We start from the raw sequence: 20,860 nt of genomic DNA on the forward strand, positions 1-20,860 counted from the left end.
TATAGATTGATGAAAATGATATGTTTTCACTCCAACCCTAATTTAGCACACTTGATTCTAACAGTTCATTACTGAATTAGGCACCATATTCATGGGGTTGGAGTGAAAAAAACAACCAGGACAGTAGCTCTCCAGAAGCAGGGTTGGGGAATCTGCATAACAACCAATGTGGAAGGAGTTTACTAGTCAGAACACGTTCTCTGTATACATCAGTCTGTCATCTCCTGTAAGTAACCTGCTATTTTGGCAAAAAGTCCAAGGTATGGGTGGATTTAGGCCCACCAATGGGGTGTAAGGTGACATTATAAAAGCTTGGTGAATACGTGCTGTAGCGCAACATCGTGATGTGTTTAAGATACCTTGTATTGACACAGCAATCCTTCAAAGTTCCAGATTAAATCTTAAGTGGCCAGGTAAGAAAACAAAAAAACATTTCTTGTTGCCTAACCATGTCTACAGACTACTTATAGTGTTGGGAAAACAAAATGTCATTGTGTATTTTTGTGAAATGTAATGCCATGGGTATGTAGTTTCATTATTATACATTATTTCTCTAGAAACATAATTTAAGACTGCAGAAGGTTAATAACAAAATGTTAGCTGTAAGAGAATAGTAGTTCAATAAACTTATGGCAGGAAGGAGAGCTGTCCTTTGTGTGAAGCTTAGGTAGTAACATAACAAAGGGAATGTGTTTTATTGACATAGGACAGCATCTTACCACACCCCTTTTCACTGTAATAAATACGGATAGTGCATGTATCAATCAATCAAAATTTATTTATAAAGCGCTTTTTACAACAGCAGTTGTCACAAAGTGCTTTACAGAGACACCCGGCCTTAAACCCCAAGGAGCAAACAACAGCAGTGTTGAATTTCAGTGGCTAGGAAAAACTCCCTAAGAAGGTCGAATTTTAGGAAGAAACCTAGAGAGGACCCAGGCTCAGAGGGGTGACCAGTCCTCTTCTGGCTGTGCCGGGTGAGATATTAAGAGTCCAATATGTATGTATGGAGTCAGAGACTCCTCGGATGATTATGTCTGTAAGCGTTTGACGCGTCTCTCTCATTTGCAAATGATTAATAAACGTGAAATTGTGCCAAGAGAATTTCGTCTCTGTACTTCCTTCTAAAAGAGTTAAAATTACCGTCACAGCACAAACTGATTCCAAAACTGGCTATTTGTGGCGATATGATCTGGGAACTTTGTGTGGTCAGGCAGAAAGGTGCAGTGGTGTAGCTCAAAATTCTGGGCCCTGTACATACTGTAGTGTGCTACGTGGAAGAAGTCGAAGAACCAGAGATATAGAACTCTGTGGAAGTTTATTCTACCGCTATTCCTGAATACATACTGCAAATCAACTTCACAAAAGTTAGATACGTTTCTAGTCCATGGGTACTTACAAAAAAGCTACTTCTGGAATATTTATAAGTCTACTCAATTGCTGTACCATATCAATTTCCAGTCGTTTCGGACCGTGGGGAAAAGGGGTACTAAGTACATAGGGCCCTAACGTGTAGAGGGGCCCTCGAAAATGTTTGAATCTTAAAGTGGGGAGGGACCCTCAGAGACCACCTAAGGTATGTACAGGGCCCAGAATTTTTAGCTACACCACTGCACCTTTCTGCCTGACCACACAAAGTTCCCAGATCATATCGCCACAAATAGCCAGTTTTGGAATCAGTTTGTGCACACCAAGAAAGCATCGGATTGCTCTGTTTGGGACCTTGTTTCAAATATTACAACTTTCGGATCCCAGACCAGAGCAGCAAAGGCCATCATTGGAACAGACATGAATTATAAAGATTTAATATATAATTATAAGATGTTCTTTTTTTTGCAAACGTTTTACTGTTAACCTGACAATCAGGACAAACAGAGGCTTACATTATTATTGTATTTGACATTGCCTGGTTCATTTATAAAGCCTGGGGTAGAAGAACAAACTGAAACTAGAATTGTTTTATAGTGTGTGTGGATGGCAGATGGTCATGTGATTGTTGGTGGTTAGAGTAACTGGTGAGATTTTACATGATAGAGTAACTGATGAGATTTTACATGATAGAGTAACGGATGAGATTTTACATGATAGAGTAACTGATGAGATTTTACATGATAGAGTAACTGATGAGATTTTATCCACACCATCTGTTTCCCCCCATAGCAGAGCCCAATCATGGGGGCAAATGTAAGTGTGAGGAACCAAACCCCCTACACTTGGCACTATGAAGTTGTTGGTGAGGTAAGTATCTGACACCATCAGATTGCTGATAGTTATAAATCTCATACAAAGATGTAACAAAGATGCTCCTTTTGGGGCATTTAATATCTGTTGATATTGTTAATATGAAGGATTAATTTCCAAATAGTATGAGCTCAATCTTGATTTTTTTTTATTAGTTGAATAATTTGAATATTAAACAATTTGAGATTTGAAGTTTAGTTCTAATATTATACAACCCTGTTTCCAAAAAGGTTGGGATGCTGCGTAAAGTGCAATTAAAAACAGAACGCAATGATGTGAAAATCATTCATTCCAATATGTAATTGAAAAAAGCACAATGTAACATATCAAATCTTCAAACTGAAAAAATACATGCCCATTCTGAGATTTGATGCCAGGAACACATTTAAAAAAAGTCAGACAGGGGCATGTTTACCACTGTGTTGCATCACCTCTTCTTTAACAATACTCTGTAAGCGTTTGGGAACTGAGGAGACCAATTGCCATAGTTTAGAAAGTGAAATGTATTCCCATTCTTGCTTGATATTGGCAGGCCAGTTCAGCCCAGACTCTTTCACTATGGAGCCATGCTGTGGTTTTCAGAAGTGTTCCTGAGACCATGCAGTGATTTCCAAGACAGAATCGTGTCTGGTTTTAATGCAGTGTCACCTGAGGGCCTGAAGATCATGGCCATCCAATATTGGTTTTCGGCCTTGTCCCTTGCATACAAAGATTTCTCCAGATTCTCTGAATCTTTTAATTACTTTATGTATCGTAAATGATGAGGTCCACAAACTCTTCGCCATTTTACATTAAAAAAACATTATTCTTAAATTGTTGCACTATTTGCCCACACAGTCTTTCACCCAACCTCACTTCTGACAAGTGGCGGAGCTTAGCGTTCTCTCCCATGGGTGCGAACCTTAGCTGCGGAGCCCCCCCCCCCCACCAGGCTACAACAAAACATACCTGCAGTTACAAAACTTCGCTGCTAGCTGCTTTTGGACCTGGATCATAACTGTAATTCTCTTTCACTATAAGCCGCGATGCTGCTCCTGTCATTGTAACGACATATCTATCCATTTTCTCATGCTTCTGCTGCTTAACAACGTTACTAAAGACGTTTCTCAAGGGCACATATCATTACATTACATTTTTATGATATATTGCTTTTCTTTCCTCTGAGTGGCAGACATATCAACCTTCCATTTTATTGTTTTGTTACGTAATTTTCCACTGTTGAGATTTTTAGCAAACGACCAGCCAAAATTGGCAAGTGAGGGAAGCAGAAGAGAAACATTTAAACACATAGTGATGAGAAGATTGGAACCTAGTGTGCATGATTTATGGGAGACAAGACAATGAATGAGTCCGGGGTGAGTTTGTGGAGTGACGGGAACCGGGAGTGCACGGCAAGATGGCGCTGGACATCATCGTACCGTGACACTGTGTTTCAACATTTGATTTCTTGTCTTGTACTATTTTCCTTTGAATATAGAGTTTAAATGATTTGCACATCATTGCATTCTGTTTTTATTTACATTTTACACAGCGTCCCAACTATTTTGGAAACTGAGTTGTACTATACTTTTTTGTTTTCCAGGGAGGTGGAGGTGGTACCTTGCAGGCCTGGAACAGTGCACAAAGATACCTGACCGTTAGATGGTTCCATAACTACGTGAATTTGAGATATGATACTCACAGTTGGAACTCTTTCTCATATGAATTCAACAGTCACAAGGGGGACGGGAATCAAACATTCACAATTATAGAGACCAGTGACCGTTCATTTATTCAGCTACTGTGCAGCACAGAAGACAACTGTCCAACATGTCCAAACTATGGTAAATCCAATTAATCTGTACACACCTGCTGAGCTACTTTATCTTGATCATGCTCAATTTGGAAATACATAATATATCTTTAACCCACTGAGGTCTATTCAGGACACTAGTATTTATATATCTATTAAAAATCTACTTGAACTATGTTTTCTAAAATCAATTTAAAAATATTTGAAACACTATTTTATTTTCTTATTTGTTGCCGGACCACGTAAGCAGAGCCGACTAAGAAGAGCGAATGTCTCTTACTGAGTGACTGAGTGACTGACCGACTCCCCCTTGGCCAGCCGGGAGACATAGTCCCTCCAGTGTGTCCTAGGTCTTCCCCGCAGTCTCCTTTCGGTGGGACGGGACCGGAACACCTTCCCAGGAAGGCGTTCCGGAGGCATCCGAAACAGATGCCCAAGCCACCTCAGCTGACCCCTCTCGATGTGGAGGAGCAGCGGCTCTACTCTGAGCTCCTCCCAGGTGACCGAGCTTCTCACCCTATCTCTAAGGGATCGCCCAGTCACCCTGCGGAGAAAGCTCATTTCGGCCGCCTGTATCCGGGATCTTGTCCTTTCGGTCATGACCCAAAGCTCATGACCATAGGTGAGAGCAGGAACGTAGATTGACCAGTAAATCGAGAGCTTCGCCTTGCGGCTCAGCTCTTTCTTCACCACGACAGACCGATACATCGACCGCATTACTGCAGAAGCTGGACCAATCCGTCTGTCAATCTCCCGTTCCATCCTTCCCTCACTCGTGAACAAGACTCCTAGATACTTAAACTCCTCCACTTGAGGCAGGTACTCTCCACCAACCTGAAGTGGGCAAGCCACCCTTTTCCGACTGAGGACCATGGCCTCGGATTTGGAGGTACTGATTCTCATCCCCACCGCTTCACACTCGGCTGCAAACCGTCCCAGTGCATGCTGAAGGTCCTGGTTTGAAGGGGCCAACACGACAACATAATCCGTAAAAAGCAGAGACGAAATCGTGTGGTCCCCAAACCTGACACCCTCCGGCCCCTGGCTGCGCCTAGAAATTCTGTCCATAAAAATTACGAACAGAACCGGCGACAAAGGGCAGCCCTGCCGGAGTCCAACATGCACTGGGAACAAGTCTGACTGACTGCCGGCAATGCGGACCAAGCTCCTGCTTCGGTCGTACAGGGACCTGACAGCCCTTAGCAAAGGACCCAGGACCCCATATTCCCGAAGCACATTCCACAGGATGCCGCAAGGGACACAGTCGAATGCATCTCCAAATCCACAAAACACATGTGGACTGGTTTGGCAAACTCCCATGAACCCTCCAACATCCCGTAGAGGGTATAGAGCTGGTCCAGTGTTCCACGGCCCGGACAAAAACCACACTGTTCCTCCTGAATCCGAGGTTCTACTATCGGCCGTATTTTCCTCTCCAGAACCCTGGAATAGACTTTCCCGGAGAGGCTGAGAAGTGTGATCCCCCTATAGTTGGAACACACCCTCCGGTCCCCCTTCTTAAAAAGAGGGACCACCACCCCGGTCTGCCATTCCAGAGGCACTGTCCCCGACCGCCACGCGATGTTGCACAGGCATGTCAACCAAGACAGCCCCACAACATCCAGAGACTTGAGGTACTCAGGGCGGATCTCATCCACCCCCGGTGCCTTGCCACCGAGGAGTTTCTTGACCACCTTTGTGACTTCAGCCCGGGTGATGGACGAGTCCACCTCTGAGCCCTCATCCTTTGCTTCCTCAATGGAAGACGTGACGGAGGGATTGAGGAGGTCCTCAAAGTACTCCTTCCACCGCCCGACAACATCCCCAGTTGAGGTCAACAGCTGCCCACCTTTACTGTAAACAGCGTTGGTAAGGCACTGTTTCCCTCTCCTGAGTTGCCGGACGGTTTGCCAGAATCTCTTCGAGGCCAGCCGATAGTCCTTCTCCATGGCCTCACCGAACTCCTCCCAGGCCCGAGTTTTTGCCTCCACAACCACCCGGGCCGCAGTCCGCTTGGCCTGCAGATACCCGTCAGCTGCCTTAGGAGTCCCACAAGCCAACCAGGCCTGATAGGACTCATTCTTCAGCTTGACGGCATCCCTTACTTCCGGTGTCCACCACCGGGATCGGGGATTGCCGCATCGACAGGCACCGGAGACCTTACGGCCACAGCTCCGAGCGGCCGCTTCGACAATGGCGGTGGAGAACATGGTCCACTCGGACTCAATATCTCCAGCCTCCCTCGGGATCCAGTCGAAGCTCTGCCAGAGGTGGGAGTTAAAGATTTCTCTGACAGGAGACTCGGCCAGACGTTCCCAGCAGACCTTTACAGTACGCTTGGGCCTGCCGAGTCTGTCCAGCTTCCTGCCCCGCCATCGGATCCAACTCACCACCAGGTGGTGATCAGTTGACAGCTCCGCCCCTCTCTTCACCGAGTGTCCAAGACATACGGCCGCAGGTCAGATGAAACGACAACAAAGTCAATCATCGACCTGCAGCCTAGGTTGTCCTGGTGCCACGTGCACTGATGGACACCCTTATGCTTGAACATGGTGTTCGTTATGGACAAACTGTGACTAGCACAGAAGTCCAATAACTGAACACCGCTCGGGTTCAGATCAGGGGGGCCGTTCCTCCCATTCACGCCCCTCCAGGTGTCACTGTAGTTGCCCACGTGGGCGTTGAAGTCCCCCAGTAGAACGGAGCACTTTCCAGCACCCCTCCCAGAGACTCCAAGAAGGTTGGGTACTCTGCACTGCCATTCGGCCCATAGGCACAAACAACAGTGAGAGACCTATCTCCGACCCGTAGGCGCAGGGAAACGACCCACTCGTTCACCAGGGTAAACTCCAACACATGGATGCAGAGCTGGGGAGCTATAAGCAAACCCACACCAGCCCGCCACTGGTGAAGAGTCCATTCTCTCTCAAGGAGTGTGGTTCCAGAGCCCAAGCCATGCGTAGAGGTGATCCCGACTACCTCTAGTCGGAACCTCTCAACCTCACGCACGATCTCAGGCTCCTTCCCTGCCAGCGAGGTGACGTTCCACGTCCCTAGAGCTAGTTTCCGTGTCCAGGGATTGTGTTGTCTAGGCCCCCGCCTTCGACTGCCGCCCGATCTTCTCCGCACCGGCCCCTTATGGTCCATCCTGTGGGTGGTGAGCCCACAGGTAGGCGGCCCCACGTCGCTCCTTCGGGCTGAGCCCGGCCGGGCCCCATGGGGAAAGGCCCGGCCACCAGGCGCTCGCGTACGATGCCCCAACCCCGGGCCTGGCTCCAGGGTGGGGCCCCGGCTGCGCCATACCGGGCGACGTCACAGAACTCATAATTTCTTTTCCTCATTAAGGGGGTTTTGAACCGCCCTTAGTCTGACCCCTCGCCTAGGACTTGTTTGCCTTGGGAGACCCTACCAGGGGCATATAGCCCCAGACAACATAGCTCCTAGGGTCACTCGGGTACTCAAACCCCTCCACCACGTTAAGGTGGCAGTTCATGGAGGGGGTTAGTAGATACTAGTAAGCTTATTATTGGCTAATAATCTGTTAAAATGACCAGTGGCAAATGCAATACAGTTCATCGACACTATGGTGGAGGTAAACTTAATAAGAAATGTTAGTGAGTTTAACACAATCCTCAATGGAGTCTAGGGATTGCTGAAATGTGTAATGCTGTGGCGTAGTGGTTAAAGACAGTGCTTCTCATGTGGAAGACCTAAGTTTGAATCTATTGAGAGCAACAACATTTATGAATTATTTCTGGTAGATTCCACGATTTTCTCGTCTTTTCACTTGATGAAAAGTTAGTTATCGATGCCTTTATTTATAGTTATTATATAAATGTAATTCATGAATGAAAGAAAAAAGTATGTTGTTTTGCCGTGAAAAAAAACAAACTTTCCTATGCCATGAAATTAAATAGCTTTGGCAATTCTTATGACTATTCCAGTAAGTTAGTATATACCTGTAAAGCTTATTACTGGCTAATACGCTGTTAAAACGGCCAGTGGCAAATGCAATACATAGCCGCTATTTGTGGTGGAGGTAAACTTAGTAAGAAACGTTAATCAGTTTAACTGTATCAATGTCATTCACAAATGGCCAATTAACTATTAAAATGGCCAGTGGCAAAAGAGGATTTGTTCAAGATAGAGACAAGAGGCTATACTGACACCTGTGGTGTAGTGGTTACAGACACAGCCTTTCACGTGGGCGCCCCGGGTTTGGATCTTGCAATTGCAACACTTTCTATTGCAGGCCGGCTGAACTAGGCTTGCCTGGTTTCTTGGTGTGATCTAAGTAAACAACATGAATCATGACATGAAATACATGAAAAATAGTGTTCAGATTTACTTTACATTTCTAATAATAAAATTTCCAATGGCAATATTGCTGACTTTACAAGTTAATACTGAACTTGAAAGGAGGGACAGGGACAGAGAAGCTGTTTAGGGGTCCTTCTAAGTGTAACGATAAAATGTTTCATGAATACGCCCCCTGATCTGTTGCATATCGCCCCTGGCTTTTCCCCTTTTCAGTAAACATCAATCCATTGGCATGTTGTTTGGTAATCCAAGTTGAAATGAAACCACCATAGAAATGAATATAAACTCATATCTGCCAATGAAATATAAAATAATAACATCAAAACATCAAATATTGCTTCTCAGTGTAAAATTTCTATCACATCCACCAGGAAAGCAAGAGGAGGACCGCATCCGTCAGCAGCAAGAGGAGATGGAGCGGCGAAGGCAGGAGGAGCAACAAAGACAACAGCAGGAGGAGAGGAGGCGCCAGGAGCAACTGGAAAGGGAGAGAAGGATTCAGCAGGAAATTGAAAGGGAGAGTGAACTTTCTGGTAAGAAGGTGTCAAAGGGACAAGAGAAGTTGAGACAGAAGCTGAGTCTAAAAGCACAGCAGTTCAATCACCAGCGGACACAAGTTCTACACCAGACGATAGAAGATGACGCTGCAGCCATCCAGAGGGATGAGGTAAGGAATAATGGGAAAAAAAGTGTATTTTCCTTCCAGTGTATCACCAGGGGATAGACACTCTGATACACACCTAGACTTACCATTTAATCACTCCTTTCAAGGATAATGACGGCTTGTTGTAGCCATTGTATAGAAATACAGATGAGCAAATGTGGCTAGGGAAATGTAATGGATATTTATCAGTTTGATTTTACCTTGAAAATATGAGAGACATTTACTTTACATTTAATTTAGGTCAAGGTTAAATGTAAAATCTATTTCATAATCAAAAATAAATATAAAATTGCTTAAATGCAGAAGTTAGCTGAAGTTAGCTGCGTTATTTGCAAGACCAGAATTTGAATCCTACGTGCAGATTGCTCCATTGGTTCTGCAGAGATTGAAGCAATTGGTCAGAATCATCCGGGTCCAGGGTTTAGCAATCAAATATGGTTGACTCCTTCTGGCATCTTAGCCACTCAATTGAAGTTGAAGACCGTAGAATATCTCTGGCGCAGGATTCCAATATAAACTGGAATATATAAGGACCACGATAAGCAGCAGGATAAGGACCATATAACCTCATTATTACAACACAGGAAGTCATGGATGACCACTACAAAGTTCCTAATGACTCTATATGAGATAAACTTTAAAACAATCTGTATCAATTATATCATATTTTTATTAGATATTCTTGTTTTTCGGAAAAACAAATTCTCTGAGAACAACCATAACTCAATAAAAAGTTACCTCAAAAAAACTTTGCTTATAGTTTCATTGAGTGTAAGGTCAAGCTGATAAACATTACACATTTTGGCTGATTGGAAACTGGGGAGTGAGCTGCGTTCATTGTGAACAGGAAGTACGCTGTGTTCAGGAGGCAGAGGATGAGAAATGATAAGTGAACTGCGACCATGTTAACATAAAAAATATATATTATGACATTTTAGTGCTTTCAGTTGTACTTAAAAAATCCTTTGCACTTTTTTGTGTTCGAACCATCACATTCTAGCCAGCGGATTTGAAAAACAAGTTTGAAGAACTTCTGAAAAAATATGACATCACAGAAGACAAACAAGACAACAAGCAAGAAGACAAGCTTGAAAACCGGATGAAGAGTCTTCAGAATGAACTAACCCTTAAATACTTTGGAGAACCACAACAAGCCCTCTGGTGTCAGTTGACAATTGATCATGCAATCAGTGAAGGTGAGCATTCACTCACTGAGAGGTTTAGCATCCTCACAGCTGTGGCAGAGCTAACGTTGACCAACAATGTTTACCAACCAGACTTGGACCAGAAGTATGACTTTCTCATGAGTCTTCTTGAACATCTGTACAACACAAATCCCACAATGGCTCAACAACTTGTTCTGAGCATTCTTACAATGTTCCCAGAGGTGTCAGAGAAAAACAAGTGGCTCCTTAGTCAAATTCTCTTCAACATGATCTGGGCACCCTCAGAAATTCTGCTCTTTTTACAAGGTGTTTTAGGCAAAGACCAAGAACTGGTAACCTCAATCCTTCACACAGTGAGGACAAACAAATTGGATCTTCTCACTACTTTATCTGCCCTGAAAGAAAATGAGCCTGTCAAATATTTACAGTTGTATGCTGAGACAGAACGGGACAAGGATGCCAACACCATTGTAAATGAAATGCGAAATGAAAAGTACCCAGATAAATTACTGTCTATTATGGAGGAAATTCTAGGGTTTATGACTGAGGAACTTCCAAAACATGCAAAAGAGGACTTGAATCCGGTAACTATAGATGAAACAAAGCAGATGATCAAGTCACTGGATTTGACTAACCCTGACCTTGCAGTTCTGAAGGTGATATTATTAAGGATGTCTATTGCAGTGCAAGACTGCTCAACCATTTACTTTCAAGAGGGTAAAAATATAGAAGGCTATTTTCCTTGTATTAATCCACAGGAATCACTGCTAACTGCGGAGAAAATAGAAGGCTACTTTCCTCGACTCACTCAGCTGGCATCACTTCTCATGCTCCTTCTACCACAGTTAACAGGGGAAAAAGGTATCCTTCTTGAAATTGGAACAGGTGAAGGAAAGTCTTGCATCCTGGCCATGTTTGCCACCATCCAGGCCATCCGTGGTATTAACATTGACATTGTGACCAGTTCTCCTGTCCTTGCTCGCCGAGACCAGGAAGAGTGGAAGAAATTGTACGACATGTTTAGTGTCACGTCTTCCGTTGTACCGCCACCACAGATCCAAGGAAGCTCCCCTGAAAGCAGGGATAGTAAGCTACAGGAGGCTTACAAGAAACAATTAGTTTATGGAACCGTTGGTACCTTTGCAGCAGATGCACTGAGGCAGGAATTTGAGAAGGACACCACTCGTGGGGAGAGGACGTTTGACATGGTGATTGTGGATGAAGTAGACTACATGACTTTGGACAATGGAGTTCAGGTGACATTTCTTTCCCATGAGGCAAGTGGACTGAGGCATCTTGACCAAGTCCTTGCAAGCATATGGTCCATGGTATCTATGTGTCAGCCAATTGAGATGGAAGATACTGGAGAGATTGAGTGGGCAACTGGAATCCAGCATTTTCACAAGGCTGCAAAGGTAGCTGTGATTGGTTCAGAGACTTCAGAAAAGTTCTCCGAATTTGATATTTTGGCCACCGGAGTGCAGTTGGGTATTTTTTCAGGTGAAGAATTTAACACGTTCATGGAAGTCCTAGAGAAAACCGAGAAAGACAACACAACGGAGAATAGAGAAATTGTTGATACATTCATGGCCAAAGTTGGAGTTGCTCAACAGTGTGATTTGCTCACCATCCTGGAAAGCGCACTAGAAAATACTGTAGCCATTGACTGCTACACTGTAACAAACAATAAAGCAACACTTGTTGAGAAGAAAACATTGGACCACAACCCCGATATCCTGGATATCAAAATGCTTCTCCTTGAAAATGGCAGAGCCAGTGAGATTATGCCTCAAGACAAACTTATTAAAGCAACAGTCTCTGAGCTGAAGTCTAAAATTAAATATTCGGACAACTCTGAACTAAATTCAGATTTTCTTGTTATCCCCTCTTTCCTTGAGAAATACCTTGAGGATCGGTTACCAGTCTTTGTTCAAAATGCGCTAAAAGGCATCATGATGACACAAGGCAGAGAATACATGATTGATCAGGTATTGGAAGATGTCAGTGACAAGCATCTCTACCATGCCATCATCCCAGTTGATTTCCAGGCTAGTGGAGTGTTGGAGAAGAACAAACGCTGGGGGGACGGCCTGCAGCAGTTTCTGGAGATGAAACACCAGTTAGCAATTACTCCTTTGTCCAATGTGACAAATTACCTATCAAACTTCCATTACTTCAAAAGATACCTGAAAGGGAATGGGCTGTTTGGTGTTTCTGGGACATTAGGGGGCGATGCAGATAAGGATTTCCTGGCAAGGCATTATGAAACAAATAGCTACACAATACCAGCTCACCGCCATAAGAAGGTTGTGGAGCTTCCAGCAATTCAGGTTAGTGGGAAAGCCCAGTGGATGGAGATCCTCTGTAAGACAGCCTGGAGAGTAGCAGATGGTGGTCAGGTTGTCTTGGTCGTATGTGAGGATGTCAAGACAGCAAATGAACTTCAGAACAAAATGTTGAGAGACAATCCACATCCCCCCATCACATTATATACAATTAGTGAGAAGCACAACATTGAGACCACCAAATTCCAAGGAGGGCATATTATTATAGCCACAAATCTAGGAGGCCGTGGAACAGATATCAAAGTTGATAAGGATGTCAATCTCTGTGGTGGACTATTTGTCCTCCTGACACATTACCCTGGCAGCCGCAGGGTGGAGAAACAGGTGTTCGGACGAACTGGTAGGAAGGGAAACCCAGGCATGGTCCAGATGATTGTCTGTGAGGATAAACTTGCCCCAGCATACCAAGGCCAGCCTGTGGAGATCATGAGGCAACTAAGAGAGGATTACGAAGTTGAACGCATCAAGGATATGGAGACAGATGAGCTTCTTGAAATCAACATAAAAGAGGAACTGTTTGAAACGTTTTGCACATTTCTGGAAAGGTTTGACAGCAACTTCACAAAAGATGAGAAAGGAGAACTGTCAGGAATGAATAGGAATAATGTCCCTAAATGTTTTGAAGACAGAAGCACTAAGTTTGATTACCAGCCAGCACTCAATGCTTTGAAAGAAACATGGTCATTGTGGCTCACCCTTCATGAGGAGCACATCAATAGACATGAAGATATTAATGTTCTTAAAGCAGACCTTCTTGAGCATATCACAAACAGGAGCAACATGCTATTGAATGGAAAAAGTCTCAACTTCTATGACCACATCAAGCAGGCTATTGGCAGAACAGATCTGCATTGCCGCAACAAAAATAATTGTGACTATGGAGCAAAATCCTACTGGAAAGATGTTCAAGACTGTGACCCTTTTTATGGTGCTGTGGCACTGTACAACCAAGCCTTCATCACCATCAACCTGGCCAAGGGGGACTACAAAGCAGAGGCACGTGACTTACTGGAGAAGGCAAAGACAAAGATTGATGTTTACCTTTCAGAAACAACAAACACTATGGTTTCCTTTCAGATGGCCACGAGAGGTAACTTTGAACCACATCATGAGGGGGAACGGAACTTTCTAAAGCAGATAGATTCCAGGATGAGCATCTACAAAGCTTGGATCCATAACATTACCCTGGCAGTGAATAAACTGAAAGAGCTTCAGGATAAAGGCACGGCCATAACAGAGGAATCTTCAGTATTCAGCCTCTCAGAAAATAAAGACTACATCACTGCGAATGAACTCACAGCCTTGTATGAGAATGGCCTGTTTATTGTGTTTGAAGTGAAAAAGAAACCTGAGTTCTGTTTTGATGCTTTGATCTGTTTCTTTATTGGAATGTGTCAGGTCATCATTGGAATTCTGATTTGTGCCCTGTCGTTTGGGGCTGCAACCAATATTGGCTTTAGTTTCATCTCTGAAGGTGTCAGTGACATGATAGAAGGGATAACGGGAATGATAACAGGCACATTCGATTGGGTGTCGTGGGCTATATCCAAGAGTATTAGCATCGGAATGTCTCTGCTCTCAGCAGGATTCAGTGTCCTTAAAAAAGTGGTCAAGTCAGTGTATCATGCCGCGAAGGGACTCCTCAATGGTACAAAGACTCTTTCATCTGTTGCAAAAGATGTCATTGGTGCAGGAAAACATGTATTCAAGTCCATAAAGGGTGCAGTGAAATCTGTGTCTACAGGAGTATTAAAGTCTTCTACAGCAAATATAAAAACTGCTCTAAAACATGCAACCAAGTATGCAGTTCAGGAGGCAGCAAAGCAGGGCATTGAAACGGCACTAAACTACGCCATTGATACTGGAATCCAAGCTGTCTTCAAAGAGATATTGAAAGATGGATTCAAGATCTCTGTCTCATCAACCGTCAACCAGAATGCCAAACTGGGTAATTGTCTCACTGAGTACATTGCCTCTGCAGTACCAAAAGGAGCATTGCAAAACAGTAGCAACTATAAGATTGACTCAAAGCTTGAACAACAAATGAAAGATTTAGTTCAGATAATGACCAAGGATCTAATTCCTGAGCTCATGAATGATGACACCACATCCAAAGTAAGTGAAGTTATCAGCAGACTCTCTGAGGTGTCCAAAAAAGGATTGGAGCTTGTAGAAAACAGTGGGAAAAATAAACTGGTAAAAGGAATAAAAATCAGTTTACTAATAGCAGAACACTCCACAAACCTGGCCAAAATGGTTCAGTCTATTCCTACAGAGCATGTTATCAATGACATATTTGTAATTAATTTAATAAATACCATTGAAGACCAGCAACAATATCTGGGGAAGTATGACCAAGATGGCAGACATGGCTTACCAGACGTTATTCGCTTAAAGAATGAGTTCCTCTTCTCCATCTCAGAAAGTGTCTCCGAAGCATTCTTACATGCATGTTCTGGTCATATGTCTTCCTTTGTGAATGGATATGTCAAGAAGAAGTTCAATGGAGCCACAGGAAAAGTAGTCAACAATGTAATTGGCAGGTACAAAACAGAGGCCTTTTTCAAGGATCTACAACACAAACATGATATGAAAACAGCCAGTCAGACGACAGGGAAAGCTTCATCTGAGACTGAAACAAAAGAACTTCTGGACTATGCAGAAAAGATTGGTGATGTGAATCGTCCAGCCTCAGTCCTGGACATTTATGTCCTCACAAATAGTGACCTCCTTCAGGGTAAAGGCGTCCATTTGACAGTGGTGGATCAACATGGAAAAACACTCTCAGAGGAGTCCTATCCAGGAACAAACAGGTCAGCTGGTCAAATCACTCTAAGGCTGACCAAAGAGCCTCAGAAAACAGACAGGTAAGCATGTGTCCTAAATTATTTGGTTGACCTTTATAAATAATAAACCTAGTCAGTAGGCTGATCCTGCAAGTTTTCCATGCAGACAACATTGACGGAATGTGTGGTTGCAGGATCAGGTATGGAACACCATGCAAGGCTGCAATACTAATAAAATAAGATTTTCCAATATGAGGATCTTTCCACTTATAACTTTATTTAAGACAACAAATGATATTCTTCTATATCTGTTATTTCAGTGAGAAAGGAATAATCTCCAAAGTAAAAGACAGAATCAAAGGAGTGCAAAATCTATACAGTGGTCACTTTGACCTCATCCAAGATGGAAAAGTTATTACTGTCCACTCAAAGAACCAGAACAGCTTCTACACTGCCATGGCACAAGCAACAATGTCAAACAAGACAAGTGATGAAATCAATAATGAAGCTGTGAATCTACGAAACAATGTTAAAGACCAGGTAGTGTACACATGTCTTTTGTAGTTTATTATATCCTTATATTTATTTCCAGATATTTATATATATTGTTTTAATCAAATTGAATTAAGGAGTACTAAGAAAGGAAGGCCATTCCTAAATATTAACTGTTCAATTAAAATAAATAGAATCTGTTAAATGCAAATGAATGAAAACTATATTTGGTTCTACTGAAATGTGATGTCTTTCCACAGATAAAAAACAACCTTCCTGCTCATTATCAAATGGTTCAAACCCAGAAGGCCTATGATGCACTTGAAAACAATTATGGAAAATATACTATAGTTGGAGGATCCAAGACAGATAGAGAGAAGAATGTGGAATATGAGAAGGATGTAAGCCCAATGAAGAAGGCTTGTTATGGTTCCACCGGGCTAACTGAGTATAAAATTGCCAAAAACTACCACCTTGCATTAGTTGGTCCTTACAAAAGGTAATTCTGTGCATATTTTATGTACATTATGTTCATTTATACCAATGTAGTTATAATAAGCCTGCTCTATTTTACACTTGAAATCATTATTGAGAAATAGAAACAATTCCGAAATCATTGACGTACACAGATTTGTTTTTTACCTTATAATTGCACTTTTATAATACAACTTTCAACTTTTATTCACCCATCAGTGTCAAAACCACTCGCCTGTTCTCTCATGACATGGATAACCGAGGTATTGTTGAGGCAGACCATATCCCACCCAAGGATTCGCTAAAGTTGGCTAGAGACCATCCACAGATAGAAAATCTCAAACAGAAGAATCCGAAGCTTTATGATATGATAAACAGCATTGAATCTGATCCAAATGGAATGAACCTGCTTGCAATGCGAGTCCTCAAACAGCATCACAGAGATGCTCTGACCACCGGAAGCAGTAAGGAGTCTGACAACTGCAGGTGAATATTCTATTCCATTTAAGTACAACATGCTACTTACTATGTTCTCTAACACTGAGCTCCCACACTGGCTGTAGGAAACTGCTGGCAGACACACTTGTAAATGGAGATGCAGAGAAATCACTTAAGCTCTCTTTCATCATGGCTCATCCTGTGGCTTCCAACCAGCTCAGACACAATGCAGGTCATTATTTTTCTCTTCACCTTTTTGCGGTTTATAAAACCATGAGTCAGTAATACAATTAAATAATTTCTTCTTACCTGTATTAATCTAAAAAATAGTTTTGAATATTCACCCAACATATTCTATATTCTTCTAGGAAATCCTCTTTCCCTGGGCTCTAATGCCAACTTCATGTCTACTGAAGGTACAGTGTCCTACTACAAAGCTGGCTTCAATCAGATGCTGAATCAACACAATGAAAAGGGAATCATAGATCAGAATCAGCTGGAGGGGCTGAAGTCCTGGGTGGCTGATGACAAATACCTGGACCTGAATACCCCTGAGTACACTGATGTACTTAAAGCCATTGAATGTAAAAACCTTCCATAGGAAAATGTTCATTTTATTTTCTTCTTATACACGTGTATACAAGAGGATATTGGTAAATTACTAAAATCTAATTTCTATCCTGAATTCATATAGGCATAGGCGGAAATCCCGGGGGGGAAGGGGGGGGGCGATTTGAAGGTGATTTGCAGGTACGCTACGTGCATGGGTGGGAATCTGACAGAGTCAGTAGCTGGTGGCTGACTTTCAGTAAGTAGGTCAAACAAAGGATATGATATACATTTCTTTACTTCTAAATCACACGACCATCACCGGCCTTCATGTTAACTACAGCGAATTACAGGTCACATTTTGTTAGCTATAGCAGTTAGCTGACTTTGCTAGCTACAATACAGTATAATCAACCAGTGTATGCAGTTTGAATTCGAGTCAATTTACATTTACAGTGCAATGTAGTGTTCCTTAGCTGGTGATCGTGTTCGTGTCTACCGTCTGAATGGCACTCAATGCATGTAGCTATTGTGAGGTTAATTCCAGTAAATTCGTTTTGTGTTGCTAGGGTTCAAACACAATAGCTAAATTTGCAGAGCTACTGTAGTGAGCCAACTGATGGTGCAAACTAAAACAGTATTACATTACTACTTTTGGTGTCCCCCTCAATAAATGCTCTTGAGAAAATGTCATGTAATTGTTCCCTCCAAAGATGGTATCAGATTTCCGCCCCTGCATATAGGTACTCTAAAATAATTTACGTTATTATTAGATTATTACTTTCATAGACTACCTACCTTTCAAAAGAAAGAGATTTTATCATCTTTTTAAAATAGAGTAACATATCAGCAAGTTGCGTGAAATATAAGCTTGCTAAATGAACACTAGGTTCTTTACAGTAGATTGATTGTTTGATTCATTCATTAACATTTATGTACAGGACGGTATTTTTCAATGTAATTACTTATGGCATGGTATTCATACTATTAGTATCTAATAGAGCAATATGGCACAAGGGGGTGTGGTATACGGCCAACAGTTTTTATGCACTACATATTGTAAACCAGTGACAAATGCAGTTAGAGCAGTAGAAAGTGCTTTTGATATCATACCTATGGTATTCGATCTCATTTAACAAATGGGTAATCAGATTCAATAGGATGAAACATGGGACAGTCATTTCACAGACCCCCCCCCATGCACACACACCCACCACCTAATGCACAACAAAGTAGGGACTACTATTTTACTGTACATTATCAAATACACAAATTCATTCTATTGTGTTTGTACCGAATGAATTTGACTGAAGCAACAAAAGAGCATTTCAACACCACGTTGCATCTATCTGGCTATACACTCACCTAAAGGATTATTAGGAACACCATACTAATACTGTGTTTGACCCCTTTTCGCCTTCAGAACTTCTACGTGGCATTGATTCAACAAGGTGCTGAAAGCATTCTTTAGAAATGTTGGCCCATATTGATAGGATAGCATCTTGCAGTTGATGGAGATTTGTGGGATGCACATCCAGGGCACGAAGCTCCTGTTCAACCACATCCCAAAGTTGCTCTTTTGGGTTGAGATCTGGTGACTGTGGGGTCCATTTCAGTACAGTAAACTCATTGTCATGTTCAAGAAACCAATTTGAAATTATTCGAGCTTTGTGACTATCCTGCTGGAAGTAGCCATCAGAGGATGGGTACATGGTGGTCATAAAGGGATGGACATGGTCAGAAACAATGCTCAGGTAGGCCATGGCATTTAAAGGATGCCCAATTGGCACTAAGGGGCCTAAAGTGTGCCAAGAAAACATCCCCCACACCATTACACCACCACCACCAGCCTGCACAGTGGTAACAAGGCATGATGGATCCACATTCTCATTCTGTTTAAGCCAAATTCTGACTCTACCATCTGAATGTCTAAACAGAAATCGAGACTCATCAGACCAGGCAACATTCTTCGTCTTCAACTGTCTAATTTTGGTGAGCTTGTGCAAATTGTAGCCTCTTTTTCCTATTTGTAGTGGAGATGAGTGGTACCCGGTGGGGTCTTCTACTGTTGTAGCCCATCCGCCTCAAGGTTGTGCGTGTTGTGGCTTCACAAATGCTTTGCTGCATACCTCGGTTGTAACCAGTGGTTATTTCAGTCAACGTTGCTCTTCTATGAGCATGAATCAGTCGGCCCATTCTCCTCTGACCGCTAGCATCAACAAGACATTTTTTCCCACAGGACTGCCGCATACTGGATGTTTTTCCCTTTTCACACCATTCTTTGTAAACCCTAGAAATGGTTGTGTGTGAAAATCCCAGTAACTAAGCAGATTGTGAAATTCTCAGACCGGCCCGCCTGGCACCAACAACCATGCCACGGTCAAAATTGCTTAAATCACCTTTCTTTCCCATTCTGACATTCAGTTTGGAGTTCAGGAGATTGTCTTGACCAGGACCACACCCCTAAATGCATTGAAGCAACTGCCACGTGATTGGTTGATTAGATAATTGCATTAATGAGAAATTGAACAGGTGTTCCTAATAATCCTTTTGGTGAGTGTACTACTGTATAACAAAATATTGCATATGTGACAAATTAATTAATTGGATTGAAACAACAACAAGAGTATTTTTACTACAGACGGTGTGAAATCAGTTTTATATTTGAGATTCAACAGATTCACATTTGTTCGTTCAGGCTCACTTCCACATTTAGAGACTGAGGTAAAACAGTAAACCAGGTAACTGCTGAAATGTCAGAAGAAGAATATAATATCATTATGGACTCTCATCAACATCCATCCACATGCTTAATACTATACCACATTTCATATTGTCAAAGATATCTTTATTGATTCATAACTAATCAATAAATCAATGGAAGCATTTTTTTTTCAATTTCTAACCTGAAGATCTTACATTTTTCACCAAAACAAAGATTGAACAAGTAGGCCAACTATGTGTAGAATAAAATACATTAGGTTTGAAGTTCCTATGACAATGATTGAAAAAGATATTGATGAAATATCGACCTAAACGTGTTTCCATTGATTTATTGAGTAGTGATAAATCTACAGACCCTTTTGACAGTATAGTATTTAGCATGCAGATTGCTGTTTATGAGAGTCCACAATGATACTATATTCGTCTTCTGACGTGTCAGGTGTACACAGCAACAACTGTAATAACGTAACAGAATTACTTACTTTTGCTAATTTCATTCTGGGGGTGAGGATCGAGTTCTGTGGCCTGTCGTAATTTTCGCATGAGCCAAACATTCTCAGAGTCTGCTTGTCTTTATTGAGTTTGTCATTGAAAGCTGTGCACTTTCATGAAAATGTAGGCCTACTCGAAAAATAACATTGCCTTCATGGATGGTTGTTACAGCGACGTGGGATTTTGCGCACACAGGTGCTTGGGCTTGGCAGCTCGTGAGAACTAAAATGTGATTGGATTATTTTTTATTTTTAAGAATGACAGCAGTGGTAAATCACAAAAACTAGTCACATTTGAATGGGCAGTAGGTTGGAAGAATAAAATAAAAAAACAGGACCAAGGGAAAATATGGTACAAAACATGATTTTTTCTAAATA

At 42.3% G+C, this 20,860-nt stretch overlaps 1 protein-coding gene across 3 annotated transcripts; it reads left to right on the plus strand.

Annotated features, from left to right (window-relative positions):
• The first annotated feature begins 315 nt into the window (after positions 1-315).
• Positions 316-17,896, plus strand: LOC105007644. Of its 3 annotated transcripts, none has more exons than XM_010866640.5 (10): positions 316-413; positions 2,161-2,238; positions 3,824-4,064; positions 8,725-9,020; positions 10,018-15,395; positions 15,635-15,854; positions 16,067-16,305; positions 16,500-16,766; positions 16,844-16,950; positions 17,087-17,896. In XM_010866640.5, the coding sequence occupies exons 2-10, from the start codon at positions 2,173-2,175 to the stop codon at positions 17,317-17,319; spliced, it is 7,047 nt and encodes a 2,348-aa protein (XP_010864942.5). In that variant the 5' UTR covers positions 316-413; positions 2,161-2,172; the 3' UTR covers positions 17,320-17,896. The 3 variants fall into 3 exon arrangements, with proteins under 3 accessions (XP_010864942.5, XP_034153057.1, XP_019908833.3); XM_034297166.1 differs by having other exon boundaries at positions 17,135-17,896; XM_020053274.3 differs by having other exon boundaries at positions 331-413; positions 2,164-2,238.
• The last annotated feature ends 2,964 nt before the right edge of the window (positions 17,897-20,860 follow it).

The sequence above is a fragment of the Esox lucius genome, chromosome 14, assembly GCF_011004845.1.
Source record: "Esox lucius isolate fEsoLuc1 chromosome 14, fEsoLuc1.pri, whole genome shotgun sequence".
Lineage (NCBI taxonomy): Eukaryota > Metazoa > Chordata > Actinopteri > Esociformes > Esocidae > Esox > Esox lucius.

Coding starts and splice junctions, on each gene's coding strand:
- LOC105007644 (XM_010866640.5), top strand. CDS start 2,173: ATGGGGGCAAATGTAAGTGTGAGGAACCAAACCCCCTACACTTGGCAC. Junction 9,021..10,017: donor CAGCCATCCAGAGGGATGAG/GTAAGGAATAAT, acceptor ATCACATTCTAG/CCAGCGGATTTGAAAAACAA. Junction 15,396..15,634: donor GAGCCTCAGAAAACAGACAG/GTAAGCATGTGT, acceptor CTGTTATTTCAG/TGAGAAAGGAATAATCTCCA.